The 15,924-nt window shown below is 42.2% G+C and overlaps 1 protein-coding gene across 3 annotated transcripts in view; it reads left to right on the top strand.

Moving 5' to 3' along the window:
• ACAD11 (acyl-CoA dehydrogenase family member 11) overlaps positions 1-15,924 on the top strand; it is a 125,116-nt gene that overhangs the window by 12,639 nt on the left and 96,553 nt on the right. Inside the window, exon 3 of one of the 3 annotated variants that reach the window (XM_004381406.2) lies at positions 14,493-14,592. The exons of the other annotated variants lie outside the window; for them this stretch is intronic. Within the exon in view, the coding sequence (XP_004381463.1) occupies positions 14,493-14,592 (100 nt within the window). The remainder of the gene's footprint in view (positions 1-14,492; positions 14,593-15,924) is intronic. 3 annotated transcript variants of the gene reach the window in all.

Below are 15,924 nucleotides of genomic sequence, written 5' to 3'. Positions count from 1 at the left end.
CCTGCCTCTATGATATTAATGATGGAAGATGGGCGACAGTTGTGTTAGTAAGGCAGGACTCAATCTACAAGATTGGATTGTGTCCTCACGCAGTCTCTTGAGATATAAAAGAGAGAGGTGAGCGGAGAGACTTAAGGACCACATACCACCAAGAAAGCAGTGCTGGTAGCAGAGCGCGTCCTTTGGACCTGGGGTCCCTGTGCAGAGAAGCTCCTAGTCTGGGGAAACATTGACGAGAATGCCAACAGAGAGAGAAAGGCTTCCCCTGGAGCTGATGCCCTGAATTTGGACTTTTAGCCTACTTTACCCTGAAAAGATGAATTTCTCTTTGTTAAAGCCATCCACTTGTGGTGTTTCTGTTAGAGCAGTACTAGTTGACTAAGACAGGGTGTCTTAGGCTAGAATCTCTAGAAAAGCAAAACCAGTGAAGGGTATAAGCATATAGAGAGACAGATTTACATCAATTAAACGGCTCGCACGATTGTAGAGGCTGGAACGTCCCAAATCCAACGTTCTCAAATCAGGATAGAGGCTTCTCTCGATTCACATAGCCACAGGGGCTAGTGAACCCAAGGTCGGCAGGTTGGATAGCAGGGCTCATGCTCACAGGCTGTGAAGATCGACATATCCCAAGATAGGCAGATAAGCTGATAGCTCAAGTCCCAAGAACCGGAGGTCAGATGAACAGGAGGCAACTGCAGGATCCAGAGTGAGCAAAAAGCCAGAGAGTCTGCTTGTATTTGGATGCTGGCCACACCCCCAAGGAAACTCCATTTCAACTTATTGGCTACTCATAGCAGATTCCATCACAGGAGTGACCACGTATAAACACTGAGAATCGTGGCCCAGCCAAGTTGACACACAATCTTAACCATCACATAGGGTGTTTAAAACTGAGTAGGTTGCGCCCATGTCCACCTACAAAGTTCAGTACGTTGTCCGTCCACAGTCATTGTAACCTGGGGCTCCTTGAGAGAGATGGAGATTGGATAAGCCGATTGTAGAGAAGCCCCTGGGTCCCATCAGTCTGATTCTTCAGCTGACAGCAGAAGTTGTGTTATGGTTTTTTCTTAGGTTCCTGCTCAGGTTTGGCCAGCCATGAGGGACACTCCTGTTTCCAGTGGCTTTCTTGTTTGCAGTAGGCATACTGTTGGAGCCTAGCTTTTGAGGGGGCTTGGTGGCCACTCACCCTTCTAGTGCTCACGGGAACTTACCCTGTGGATTATTCCATGCAAGTCTTGTCTGAGTGGTGAGCCACTGCCAGAATGTAGCTTGTTGTTTCATCTTCTAATTTGCCTTCTTCTCCTGTACTTGGTCTCGATTATTGAAGACCTTAAAGTCAATCTCAACAAGTTGTGACGTATTCATTCCCAAACCTCCTTCTAACTTGAGGTTTTCCCCTGATGTCTGGGGCGCTCTGGCTGATAAAAGTGATATTTATTAACCTAGCATTCTCTGGGTCCTCAGGTTTTATATTAGTAAACAGTCGGTAGGCCTTGTACACCCGTTCTAGAAAACTGGAGGGATTTTCTTGGCAGCCTTGCTGCACATCCTGAACTTTTCTAAGGCTCTTTTGTTTTGGGACCCCTTGTTGCAAACATACTATTAGACAGTTTTGGTAATGTTCTAGCTGCCCTGCCCCTAGCCTGTGATTCCGGTCCCAGTTTGGCTCAATGGCAGATATAGCTTGGGCAGCTGGGAGCCTAATATTGTTCTGAGGGTTGAGATTGTGTAGCCTGTCAGCCTCATGGTGTGCCTTTTCTAAGACCATCCCCTGCCCTTCTGGAGTTAAAAGAATATTTAGGAGTGACTGACAATCAGCCCAATTAGGGTGATGTGTAGGAAAAAGGGACACAAACAGAGCTTCGGTGTATTTTGGGTCATCTCTGTATGCTGGGAGATTGTTCTTCCAATTGCACAGGTCAGAGGTGGAGAATGGTATGTGGACCCAGACAAACCTAGTCTGGCCATTGTGATCCAGTCCAGGAGACATTTGTCTCAGCAAAAATTGCCCTGAGGGGACTTGAGTGAATCCTTGGCCAAACTGCACCCTACTATGGGTGTGTGCTGGGCAGACAATTCCTGGGTCAGGACCAGGAGTTTCTGACTCATGAGGGACTGGCAAGCAATTCGCTGGAGGGTTGGTGGAGGGTTCCACCAAAGTGGTAGCAGCTACCACTGGTGAGGCAGTGAGTGCCACCAGTGTTGCGGCTGGCAGGGCTCTAGGTGCCGGCATCAGGCCAGGAACCAGTCCTACACCTCCAGATGGATAAGGAGGAGGGGGACAGGCGGAGGCAAAGGGCTGAAGGGGTACGGATCGCTCTCTGAGTCTGGAAGGACCAGGGGTTTCCTATCTCTGCCTCCTCTTCCCCTGCAGTCTGCGCTATCAGCTTACACTGTTTTTGTAGGTTTTTATTTTGCCAGCGAGACAGAAGGGTGTGTACATAGGGGATTTCATCCCACTTTTCCTCTCTTTTGCAAAACACATCTAACTGTAAGATAATATGATAGCTCAGTGACCTGTTCTCAGGCCACTTTTTGTCAGACCCCCAACTGGTATTGTGGCCAGGCAATGTTATAGAAGAAAATTAGTTTCTTCTTCTTTATAGGCTCATAACTAAAAAAGGACCAATTTTTAATTATACAGCCTAAAGGGAAACACTCCAGGACACTAAGTTTGTTTCCCATATCTCACTCACACATACACACTCAGAACCAGAACTGGAACCAGAACTAGAAGCAGATCCAGGACCATGGTTAACCAGAAACTAGGGTTCCCATTATCTGCCATCAGCCAGGGAGACTGGCAGCAGGACAAGCAACAAGGATGGCTTAGTGGGGCCTGAATCCTCCTTAATAGGGATGTCTTAGTCCCACCTTCAATCCTCCAGATACCCTCCTACTACAAATCTCCAAGCACTTACACTTAAGAAATCTCAGGGGCACTTACCTAGTGGACATCCAAACCTGAGCTAGTTCTAATTCTCCAAGTAAAAGTGCCTCAGGCTGGTTGCTGCCTCAGTCGCAATTAGGAGACTCACCTGGTCCTCCTGAACAAGAGACTTGGTGCGCGCTGAGTGTCGGTGGAGGTCCCACTCACGGTCGAGGGGAAGCCGGGATCTGGATGGAGGGTCTCTATGACCCTCTAATGTTCCATCTGGGTCGCCAAAATTTTTATCGAACCCAGAAAAGTGGGTCTTTGTCCAGCGTGCTCAGACCTGCCAATAATCTGGACACTGGCCTTTGAGAAAAAGAAAGTAACTTTATTTGCAATGAGCAGAACAAGGAGCCAGGAGAAAGTTTCTCAGATCCGACTCCCCAAATGATAGGGAGGCAGGGCTTTTATGTGATTAGGTAGCAAGATGGTGGCCACGCAGGTGCATGGGGGCGGGGAGGGGTTCCCCTGTTGCAGGTGCACTGGGAGGTTTATGGGGCCGGGTTACACTATCTAGTTAATTATTTCCGCTCACTAACCCTCCCCTCCTTCATAACCATCAAAGATTGTTTCTTTCTGTGTGTAAACCTTTTCTTGAGTTTTTATAGTAGTGGTCTCATACAGTATTTGTCCTTTGTGATTGACTGCTTTCACTCAGCATAATGCCCTCCAGATTCATCCATGTTGTGAGATGTTTCAAGGATTCTTCATTGTTCTTTATCACTGCATAGTATTCCATTGTGTGTATGTACCATAATTTGTTTATCCATTCATCTGTTGATGGGCACTTAGGTTGTTTCCATCTTTTTGCTATTGTGAATAATGCTACAGTGAACATGGGTGTGCATATGTCTATTCGTGTGATGGCTGTTATTTCTGTAGGATGTATTCCTAGGAGTGGGATTGCCGGATTGTAAGGTGTTTCTATTTCTAGCTTTTTAAGGAAGTGCCATATCATTTTCCAAAATGGTTGTACCGTTTTACATTCCCACCAGCAGTGCATAAGAGTTCCAATCCCCCCACAACCTCTCCAACACTTGTTATTTTCTCTTTTTTTTTTAGTGCCAGTAATGTTGGGGTGAGTTGGTATCTCTCAGTGTAGTTTTGATTTGCATTTCTCTAATGGCTAATGATTGTGAGCATTTCCTTATGTGTCTGTTAGCCACCTGAATGTCTTCCTTGGTGAAGTGTGTGTTCGTATCCTTTGCCCATTTTTTAATTAGATTATTCGTCTTTTTGTTGTAGTGGTGTTGCTGTATCTTGTAGATTTTAGAGATTAGATCCTTGTCAGATATGTCATAGTCAAAAATTTTTTCCCAGTCTGTCAATTCTCTTTTTACTCCATTGGTGAAGTCTTTTGATGAGCATATGTGTTTAATTTTTAGGAGCTCCTAGTTATCTAGTTTATCTTCTGGTGCTTGTGCATCGTTAGTTGTGGTTTGTATCCTATTTATGCCTCATATTAGGACACCTAGTGCTGTCTCTATTTTTTCTTCCATAATTGTTGTAGTTCTAGGTTTTATGTTTAGGTCTTTGATCCATTTTGAATTAGTTTTTGTGTATAGGGTGAGGAATGGGTCCTGTTTCATTTTTTTACAGATGGACATCCAGTTATGCCAGCATCATTTCTTAAAGAGATTGTCTTGTCCCCATTTAATGGACTTTGGACCTTTGGCAAAGATCAACTGACCATAGTTGGATGGATTTATGCCTGGGTTCTCACTTCTGTTCCATTGGTTTATGTATCTGTCATTGTACCAGTACCAGGCTGTTTTGACTACTGTGGCTGTATGAACAAAGAAACAACAACAAAAAAAAAACCTGTTGCCATCGAGTTGATTTCGACTCATAGTGACTCTATAGGACAGAGGGGAACTACCCCATAGGGTTTCCAAGGAGCAGCTGGTGGATTCGAACTGCCAACCTTTTGGGTAGCTGCCAAGTATCTAGGGCCTCTTTCCTATCCATATAAAGTTAGTGGTTAGTTTTTCCATCTCATAAGAGAATACTGTTTGTATTTGGATCAGGATTGCATTGTATCTGTAGATTGCTTTGGGTAGAACTGACGTTTTCACAATGTTGAGTCTTCCTATCCGTGAGCATGGTATATTTTTCCATTTATGTAGGTCTCTTGATTTCTTGCAGTAGTGTTTTGTAGTTTTCTTTGTATATTTCTTTTACATCCCTGATCAGATTTATTTCTAAGGATTTTATTTTTTTAGGGACGATTGTAAATAGTATTGTTTTCTTGATTTCCTTTTCAAAATTCTCTTGTTGCTGTATAGGAATCCAACTGATTTTTGTATGTTGATCTTGTATCCTGCTCTTCTGCTGAATCTATTAATTCCAGTAGTTTTCTTGTGGAATCTTTGGGGGTTCTCTGAGTATAGTATCATATCATCTGCAAATAGGGATAGTTTTACTTCTTCTTTTCCAATTTAGATGCCCTTTATTTCTTTTTCTTGCCTTACTGCTCTAGCTAGGACTTCCAGCACAATGTTAAATAGAAGTGGTAATAAAGGGCATCCTTGTTTTGTTACTGTTCTTGGAGGGAATGTTTTCAGCCTGTCTCCATTCAGAGTGATGTTAGCTGTTGGTTTTGTATAGATGCCCTTTATTATGTTGAGAATTTCTCTTCTATTCCTATTTTGCTGAGAGTTTTTATCAGGAATGGGTGTTGAACTTTATCAAATACCTTTTCTGCATCGATTGAGATGATCATGTGATTCTTCTGTTTTATTCATGTGGTGGATTACATCTATTGATTTTCCAATGTTGAACCATCCTTGCATACCTGGTATGAGTCCCCCTTCCTCGTGGTGTGTTATTTATTTTGATAAGATGCTGAATTCTATTGGCTAGAATTTTGTTGAGAATGTTTGCATCTATATTAATGAGATATATTGGTCTTAATTTTCTTTCATTGTGTTGTCTTTGCTTGGCTTTGATATCAGGATTATGCTGGCTTCACAGAGTGAATTCTAGAGTATTCCTTCTCTGCGCTCTGACATAGTTGAGTGATACTGGTGTGAACTCTTCTCTGAATGTTTGACAGAATTCTCTAGTGAAGCCATCCAGGCCAGAGCTTTTTTTTGTTGGGAGTTTTTTTTTTTAAAGTCTTCAGTCTCTTCCCTTGTTATGAGTCTGTTCAGATTTTCTATCTCAGTTTGTGTTAGTTTAGGTAGGTATTGTGTTTCTAGAAATTTGTCCATTTCCTCTAGCTTCTCAAATTTGCTAGAGTACAATTTTCATAGTATTACCTTTTTATCTCAGCTGGGTCTGTTGTAATGTCCCCCATCTTGTTTCTTATTTTGGTTATTTGCTTCCGCTCCTGTTTTTGTTTTGTCAGTTTGGCCAGTGGTTTGTTGATTTTGTTGATTTTTTCAAAAACCAACTTTTGGTCTTGTTGATTCTTTCTATTGTTTTTCTGTTCTCTATTTCATTTATTTCTCCTCTAATTTTTATTATTTCCTTTCTTCTGGTGGTTGTCTGCTTCTTTTGCTGTTCTCTTTCCATTTGTTTCAGTTGTCGGGATAACGTTTTGATTTTGGCCCATTTTTCTTTTTTGATGTCTGTGTTCATTGCTATAAATTGACCTCTGAGCACTGCCTTTGCTGTGTCCCAAAGATTTGGTATGATGTTTTCATTCGCATTTGATTCTAGGAATTTTTTGATTCCATGTTTGATTTCTTCTATTTCCTCATTGTTTTTAAGCAAGGTGTTATTCAGTTTCCATGTACTTGATTTTTTATCCTTGCTCTTCCTGTTACTGCTTTCTGCTTTTATGGCATTGTGATCAGAGAGAATGCTTTGTATTATTTTGACGTTTTAGATTTTACTGAGGGTTGTTTTGTGGCCTAAAATATGGTCTGTTCTGGAGAATGTTCCATTTGCATTGGAAAAGAATGTATATTTTGCTGCTGTTGGGTGGAATGGTCTATATATGTCTGTGAGGTCCAGGTGTTTGATTTTGGCCTTTAAATTTTCTGTATCTCTGTTGAGTTTCTTTCTAGATATTCTGTCCTTTACTGAGAGTGGTGTGTTGAAGTCTTCTACTATTATTGTGGAACTATTTCTCTTTTCAGTGCTGTTAGAGTTTGTTTTATGTGTTTTGGGGCCCTGTTGTTGGCTGCATAGATATTTATTAAGGTTATGTCTTCTTGGTGGATTGTCCCTTTAATCATTATATAATGTCCTTCCTTGTCTTTTATTGTTGATTTTCCATTAAGTCTATTTTATCTGAGATTGGTATTGCCACTCTTGCCCTTTTATGGTTACTGTTTGCTTGATATATTTTTTCCGTCCTTTGATTTTTAATAAACTTATGTCTTTGTGTCTAAGGTGTGTCTCTTGTAGACAGCACGTTGATGTGTTTTTAATCCATTCTGCCACCCTCTGTCGATGGGTGCATTTAAAGCGTTTACATTCAGTGTGATTATCAATAGGTATGGGTTTATTGCTTTCATATTGTTGTGCGTTTTTTTGTGGTGCTGACGTTTTCTTTGTTCCTCTACTCTCCTGTGCTGAGTTTCTTTTGCTTGTGGATTGTCTTTTCTTTTTTTTGTTATTGTAGATTTTGTGTTTACTGACATCTTTATGTTTTTTTTCTTTTTTATTCTGATGAGTAGGTTTATTAACTTTGTGGTTGCCTTGAAATTTACCTTTATCTTCCTAAGTATGAACCAGTCTTTTATTACTTGATATCACCTTGACTTCCTCTCCATTGGCAAAGTCCTATATTTATACCATTTATTCCCACTTTTATTGTTTTGACATTGTCGTCATTTACCTATTGGCATCTCTGTTTCCCTGTTTTAAGTCTTTTATCATTGTTTTATTTTTGAGAATTCTTTATCTAGGTTGGTATCTGGTGGATGCTTTCCTGTGTTCTAGACTCCGATTGTTGTCAGATGTTGTTCGTTCTCTAATCGGAGGACTTCCTGTAATTTTGCTTGTAAGTTTGGTTTGGTTTTTATGAATTCCCTTAATTTCTGTTTATCTGGAAATGTCCTGATTTTGCCATTGTACTTGAGAGAGAGTTTTGTAGGATGTATTATTCTTGTTTGGCAGTTTTGTTTTTTTTTCTTTCAAAGTTTTATATATGTCATCCCACTACTGTCTTGCTTACATAATTTCTGCCAAGTAATCAGAACTTAGTCTTATTGTTTCCCCTTTGTAAGTGACTTTTCCTTTTTCTTGAACTGCTCTCAGGATTTTTTTCTTTGTCTTTGGTTTTGGCAAGTGTGATTATGATGTGTCTTGGTGACTTTCTTTTAAGGTCTATCCTATATGGGGTTCATTGAGCTTCTTGGATTGTCAGCTTTTCATCTTTTATGATATTTGGGAAGTTTTCTGCCAGCAAATCTTCACCAACCTTCTCTGTGTTTTCCGTTTTCTCCTCCAATTCTGGAACTCCAGTCACACACAAATTTTTGCTCTTGATTGTGTCTCAGATAATTCTTAGGTTTCTCCATTTTGTTCATTCTTTTCTCTGATTTTTCCTCAAACAAAATGGCATCCACTGGTTTGTCTTCAATCTCGCCAATTCTGTCTTCCATTGTTTCAAATTTGCTCCTAAAACTTTCTATTGAGTTGTCTGTTTCAGAAATTTTGTTGTTCATGTTGTGGATTTCTAGTTGCTGTTTTTGTATGATTTCTAATTATTTATTTACTTTGGCATTTTGTTCTTGTATTATTTTCCTGAATTCTTCTATTGCTTTGTCTGTGTTTTCCTTGATTTAGCTATAATTTCATTAGTTTTGTCTGTGTATTCCTTGATCTCTTTCCTTATCTCTTGGAGAGTCCTGAATATTAGTTTTTAATTCCATATTAGGTAGTTCCACTACCTTTTCTTCTACCAGAAGGTTAGCTGATTCTTTATTTTGGTCATTTGCTGGCACCATGTTGTCCTGCTTTTTTGTATGTTTTGATTATTGTCTGCCAACTCTGAGACATTAAGGTATTATTTTCTTTATTGATTGATTATATTTTCATTTGTTTTGTCCTGCTTTTTTGTTTTGTTTTGATATGTCATGGTGAGTGGGCCAGGCATGTTTTGCTGCTTGCTCATCTCTGGCCGCAGTATTTCTCACCACGTTGTCCAGGTGGGCAGGACAGCAACAAGCAGGGTCAGCCTGCTTTGCTGTACACTGGTTTGGTGAGGTGGCTGAGGGCAGACTAGATGGGTGCTGTTTGTCTCTTGATATTGGTCCAGCAGTGTGGGAGCTTTCCCCACCCCTTTCCAGATTGGTGGGTGTGTCAGATGGGGAGTCATACAGGCTCATTCCCACTGTTCATCAGCTGGTAAAGTGGCGGGGGCGAGGGGTAGTGTAGGCCCAGTGTGATGGCTGGTTTGAGCATCAGGGGTGCTTTAGCTCTGTGGCACTTTGGGTGCTTGTGGGAAGGGAGGTTGGCATACAAGGGTAGGTGGGGGGTAGGAAGAAAGAAAAGAAAAGAGAGAAATATTTTTTTTAAAAGTAGCCAGAGGGTGGTGGCTAAGTGGTCCTGGGGGCCAATGGTAAAGGAGGGGAGGTAGCGTACAAGGGGGCCAATGGGAAAGGCGGGGAGGTGGTATACTAGGTGGGAGGTTAAAATAAAAGAAAGAAAGTAAAAGAAGAAAAGAAAACGAAAAAATAAAATAAGTGGCAGGGTGTTTGGGGTGGGGTGAACCTGGGACAGTGACAGGCCAGTGGCTCTCCAGCCACTGCAGTGTGGTGGGGTCTGGCTGCATGGGTGGGAGGTGGTGTATGGGGCTAGGTCTGAGGAAGAAGGTAAAGGAAAAGGGAGAAAAGAAAATAAAAATAACTGGCAGTGTGGTGGGGGCTGGCAAGTGGGTGCGGGGCATCCCAAGGGCCAGTTGGAAGGGAGAGGATGTGATGTGCAGAGCTAGGTGGGAGGGAGCAAGAAAAGAAAGAAGAGAATCAAAAGCAGAAAGGAAGAAAAATCACACTGAGGGAGCTGGCCGGTGCGAGTGGGGCAGACTGGGGGTTATAGCAAGCCAGTGTCTCTCTCGCTGTGTGGCACAGCACTACCCATCAGGAAGGGACAGAGGTGGCAAACTGGGCTAGGTGGGAGTGAGAAAGAAAAGGAAGAAAGGAAAAGAGAGAAAAAAGAAAAAAAGTGGCTTGGCAGGAGCCAGCCTGTGGGGGCTAGGTGTACCTGAGGGCCGATTGGAAGGGAAGGGATGTGATGTGTGGAGCGAGGTGGGAGGGAGAAAGAAAAGAAAGAAGGGAAACAAAAGCAGAGAAAAAAAATGGCAGTGCGACGGTAGCCGGCAGGTGGGGGTGGGGTAGGCCCAAGGAGTCCATGTTCTGGTGGCTTTATAGCCAAACCGTACGGCATAGCCCATTGAGAAGGTGCAGATGTGGCACATGGGGCTGGGCGGGCTGGAGGAAGAAAAGGAAGGAAGGGAAAGAGAGAGAAGAAAAAAATATGGCACTGAGGGAAAAGGCCTTTGGGGCAGGGTGGAACCAAGGTGGTGGTGAGTTGATGTCTCCCTCGCCAGGTGGCACAGCACAGCCTATCAGGAAGGGGTAGAGGTAGTGTTGGGGGCTGGGTGGGAGGGAGAAGGAAAAGGAAGTAAGGGAAAGAGAAAAAAATGGTGCTGAGGGAGCTGGCCTGTGGGGGCAGGGTGGACCCATGGTGTCAGTGAGCTGGTGTCTCTCCTGCTGAATGATTGTGGCCCATTGGGAAGTGGCGGAGGCAGCATACAGGGCAGAAGGGTGAGGGGTGGTAAAGCATGTGTCTCTGGTTACTGGGTACTCTGTCTACTGTTTGGAGCTCCACGAAGTTACCTTCTCTTACTCCCTGTCCTAGGTCATTGCTGGCTGTGCTCAAAGATGGCGAAGCTGTGCCACATTAGCTGGCAGGGGATCTCCACTCGGTAGCTCTCCTTTCTCTGTTCTTTTTCAGTTTCTTCTTCCGTTTGATGCTTGATCTAGTTCTTTATCCCTTCACTTGATGCTTAGGGATCCAGGATTAACGTTTGAATCTGTTTTACTTAGTTTTTCGGGTGTTTGCTGCAGAGGGATGGCATGGTGCTCCATGTTGGCCATTTCCCTTCTCATCAATTTTAATTAAAAGATTCCTTAAAGAAAATGAAAAGAAAAGAAAATATTTGCAATGTATACAATGGATAAGAGATTTGTATCCAGAATATACAAAGAACTACAGGCAGTCCTGGGTTACAAACATCTGACTTTCGTACAACCTGTAGTTACAAACCAATCCCATAAAACCTACCAGGAAAAAATTGACTCAGTGTTCTGCCCCACCTCCCACAATGGCTGTGCTTGTCCTGTGTGTGCAGGTGCTATAGTGGGTCCTTGAGTGGCCACTGGCAACAGACGGGCCCCTGTGACATAGTATGCTCAGTCACTGACTGCAGCAGTGAGTGGAAGGCCCACATGTACCCGCCTCCCTCTGAGCTCTGAAAGGGCCAGCCCCACCCACCGCATGCCCCTAGCACTGCATGGTGGGCCTGCAGGTGGTGATGGCTGCCACACTCTATGTGTTCTCTAAGTACAGCTGGTCAATGCGCCACACTGGCCACACGGCTGGACCTCTGTGTTGCCGTTTACCCAGCTCCGCCCTACCCCATCCCTCCAGGCCCTCCATGCCCAGGGCCATCACAAAGGTTCTTGGCCTCTTTTGATGGCTGGAAGTTGCGGGGGGCAATCTTAGATTCCTGACTTCTCTATGTCCATATGTTTTCTGGGGATCCATGGAGAACTTCGGACTTGGGTTTCCCTGAGCATACTATCTCCAACCCTTGGACCCCCCAGCTCACTCTTAGCATATCCTCAGCAGCACTTTCTTCCTTGCACCCCGAGTCAGGGGCCTCATAGTTGGTGCATGAAGTTGACAGGTCTGGTGAGGAGGTGATGCGTGGATGATCCATCTGGCCCAATCACCATCCTACCCATGCCCCCAACCCTCCCTGCCTGTGCTGAGGAGGGTTCAAAACCCAGGCAGCCCAGTGATACAATGTAGATTTTTTTAGTTCAGAGTCTACGATAAAGTATCTAGTTGATCTCTAAGATTTTACAGAACAGAATCTTCTGAGTATTTTGGGTAACATTTGTCCTGTTGGTATCTCTTCAGCTGTGGAGAAGGTACATACAGTGCTTCATAATAACAAATGGGCCGTACTTTGCGATGTGTTTAATAGTTATTATTACTGTATTATTATGTTAAAGATGTTTTAGTGTATCTGGAATGTTTCTTTTATGTTTTTATGCTTAGAAAGGTACACTATATACTATACGCTAAGAAAAACATTTGACCAGCTGACGTTAGATATGAACCATACTAACTGTTCTGACTTAACGTACTAAGATCCGCCTTACACAAGCCATGGTATTTTCAGTTGCCTCATGTGCGTGCGAAAGCTGGACAATGAGAAAGGAAGACCTAAGAAGAATTGACACATTTGAATTACGGTGTTGGCAGAAGAATAAGGATCCCTGATGGCACAGTGGTTAAGCACTCAGCTGCTAACTGAAAGGTTGGTGGTTCAAACCCACCAGCTGCTCTGCAGGAGAAAGATGTAGCAGTCTGCTTCTATAAAGATTTATAGCTTTGGAAACCCTATAGGACAGTTCTGCTCTGTCCCGTAGGATTGCTATGAGTTGGAATTGACTCTGTGGCAACAGGTTTGGTTTGGCTTGGTCTGGTTTAACATAAAAGGTGATGCAGGCCACACCCCAGGGAAACTCCTCTTACATTGGATCAGGGTTATAACCCGAGTAAGGGTATTGCATCCCACCTTAAGCTTCTTTAACATAACCTAATCTTGCCTCATTAACCACAGTCAGAGATTAGGATTTACAACATGTTGGAAAATCACATCAGATCACAAAATGGTGAACAGCCACCCAGTACTGGAAATCATGGCCTAGCCAAGTTGATCCACATTTTTAGGGAACACAGTTTAATCCATAACACTCTCTCTGTCGGCTCTGGAGGAAGGTCCTTGTTTCTTTTGAGCTTCTGCTCCTGGGTGATCTTCATGTGGTTTGGCATCTCTCTTTCCCCATCTCTGCTTGCTTTTCTGTCCTAATCTGCTCTTTTTATATCTCAAAGGTGATTGGCTTAAAACACATCATACACTGATACGGCCTCTTCATATAACCAAGAAAACCCATTCCCAGATGGGATTATAGCCACAGGTATAGCGGTTAGGATTTACAGTACATATTTTAGGAGGACACAGTTCAATCTGTAACAGCTCCCAACAGCCAGCACCCTTGGCTTCTTTTGAAAGGCCTGCACTCTGGCCGCTGGAGCCTCCTTTGCCCTGAATGCTGTAGTGCCTGAGATGGCCCTTTACCAGTGACTGTTGGGTTCAGAACTATGAAATCCTCAGCATCCTTGCTTTGGGGAATATGACAACTCTCAGGTATAACTTACACTCCAGAGTTCCTGTGTAGTGGGTTAAATAGTGCCCCCCCCCCCATATATATATGCTTGTGTGTGTGTGGGTATATATATATATGTCTACCTGGAACTTTTAGATCTCTTTTCTGTCACATTTTTCATCTTTTTTCTTTTTTTGCTCAGTGTTTTGGGAAACTGCCTCACATGCTATTTTAGCTCACTAATTTATCTTCACCTTCAGCCATTCTGTTCTTTAGTTCATCTCTTGATTTGAGAGTAGGGTAAATTATTGTGTCAAATTGTTTGTGTCCCTGCCTCCCCCGCCATCGAGAATTCTGATTGTTCTTTAATAGCTTATGTTTTGTTGTTGTTTTTATGGATGGAGTTCCCCCTTAAATCTCTCAGAGAATATTAATTATGCTCGTGTCAAAGATTTTTTTCACTTTCCCCTAATACCTGTTATCTCAGGGATTGATTCTTCTATTTATTTAGTTTAGGGCCTTTCTTTCATGCTGTTGGATTCTTCAAAAGCTGCGTGATTCTTAATTGTCTATATTGTAAGTGAGGGTCTAGATTGATAGTGTTGGTAGCTGGAGTGTATTTCCTTAGTCCCTGTGAAAATTTCTGTTCACATCGTGGGGAAAGCTGGTGCGCTGGTGTCTGTGAGTTAACTGGGACCCTGCTGCACTTCCCTGGCCCAGGTACTTAGTCGGGCACCTTGATTATCAGAACTCCCAGTGTAGAGAGCTGTACTTGGATGGTAGCCTTGGCCACACATATGGGGTTTATCTGCTCCAAGGGCAGATGAGGGGCATTAACCCAGCTCTTCGGCATCCTTTAATTAATTTTCTGACTGATCACCCAAAATATCTTCTTCCTGCCTTTGTTGCCTTGCATCTAGGCATTGTTCTAGGCATACTTCTGATAAAACTCATGTTTTTCAGAGTATGAGGTCCTCTCTCCTATCTGTTGGTTGATAGATTCCCCACTGCCAGTTTGTTGCCATCTGCTTTATTATCATCTGGAAACTGCTGTTGTGAGCTGCTGGTAGCATCCCTCTTGACTTTCCAGGATTAAGATGGATTTATTTTCATTTCATGTTTCTTCTGACATTTCAGTAGGATTTGAGGAAGAAGGAAAACACATCTTTATAATTGATCCTTTCTCTACTCTTATCTAGATTAGGACAGTCCAATCCAACCTTTTATCTCCAGAAGGGCATTCAAGCATATGTACTCAGGAAAAAACCACCTGGTTCACTTCTTCCGAAAGCACACAAGGTATGGTATACAGGTGCAATGATAAATATTTTAGTGTCAAATAAATTATTTTATTCATACAAAAATAATTTAAACCACTTTGAAAAGACATCTCATTATTACTAAGTAATAGAAAATGCATTTTATTTCTTAGCTAGATTAAAATTTCACTTGAATTTTATCCCTTTCCATTTTTAAAAAGGACTTGAGGTTGAAATCTCTAGGCTGTTAACCTTGAGCAACACCCAGTCTTCTTGTGGGTTTGAGTCCTCCCTCTACAGTTGGCCAGAAGTATAGTCATTCTGTGAATATTTTCAGTACTACTCATTTATGGATGTTTTCACTTTAGTTATATATTTAAATTATATAAAATAGGGACATTACTGTTTCATATAATAATATCTGCTCAAGGAATTATTTAATAAATTTGCTATGATTATTCTCTGATCGTTTAGTGATGAAAAGAAAGCTTTTAATAATCATTAGCTGATATTAGACTTATCAATGAGGATTATAAAAGATCTTCATTAAAAACTGAATTTTTCTATTTTCAGAAGATAGGTATTTACCATGGATTTTTAGAGAAGAGAACAGGAAAGGACAGATATCAAAGTGCTAGAGAACGTTAAAATCACTATGTGTATTCAAATATCACTATGTATATTCGACCTTTTGCTTAGCAGCCAAACTCTTAACCACTGTACCACCAGGGCTCCCAGTGTATATTTAGGGTATTATAATCACGTCTGATGGAGTCTATGGGTGGTGCAAATGGTTAAGCTCTTGTCCACTAACCAAAAAGTTGGAGGTTGGAGTCCACCCAACCTCTCTGGAAGAAAGGCTTGGTGAAAAATCAGCCACTGAAAACCCTATAGAGTATACTTCTGCTCTGATACACATGGGGTTGCCGTGTGTTAGAATTGACTTGATGGCAATTGTTTTTTTTTTTTTTTGAGTCATGTATCACAGATCACAGGTGCTTCCCAGGCCTAGCTCCACTTGGGAAGGACCATTGAGGAGTGGGGTTAATATCACAGTAATAGAAAATACAGATTCTGACGTAAACCTTTCCTTCTGTACTGTAACATCCTTGACTTTCTGGGCTCCATCAAATTCCTGGTAATATGAAGTAACTGGAATGGTTACGATCAAAAATACTGGGTAACTTTTATTAAATCTTCTCAACATGACATGACTGAAGGATCTGGAGTACAGGCATACCTCATTTGTTGTGCTTTTGCTTTATTACACTTCGCAGATACTGTGTTTTTTACAAACTGAAGATTTGTGGCATCTCTGCATCAAGCAAGTCTATCAGTGCCATTTTTCCAAAAGCAAGTGCTCACTTCATGT

The sequence above is a fragment of the Trichechus manatus genome, unplaced genomic scaffold, assembly GCF_000243295.1.
Source record: "Trichechus manatus latirostris isolate Lorelei unplaced genomic scaffold, TriManLat1.0 scaffold00084, whole genome shotgun sequence".
Lineage (NCBI taxonomy): Eukaryota > Metazoa > Chordata > Mammalia > Sirenia > Trichechidae > Trichechus > Trichechus manatus.
This window is presented reverse-complemented; position numbering and strand designations above follow the sequence as displayed.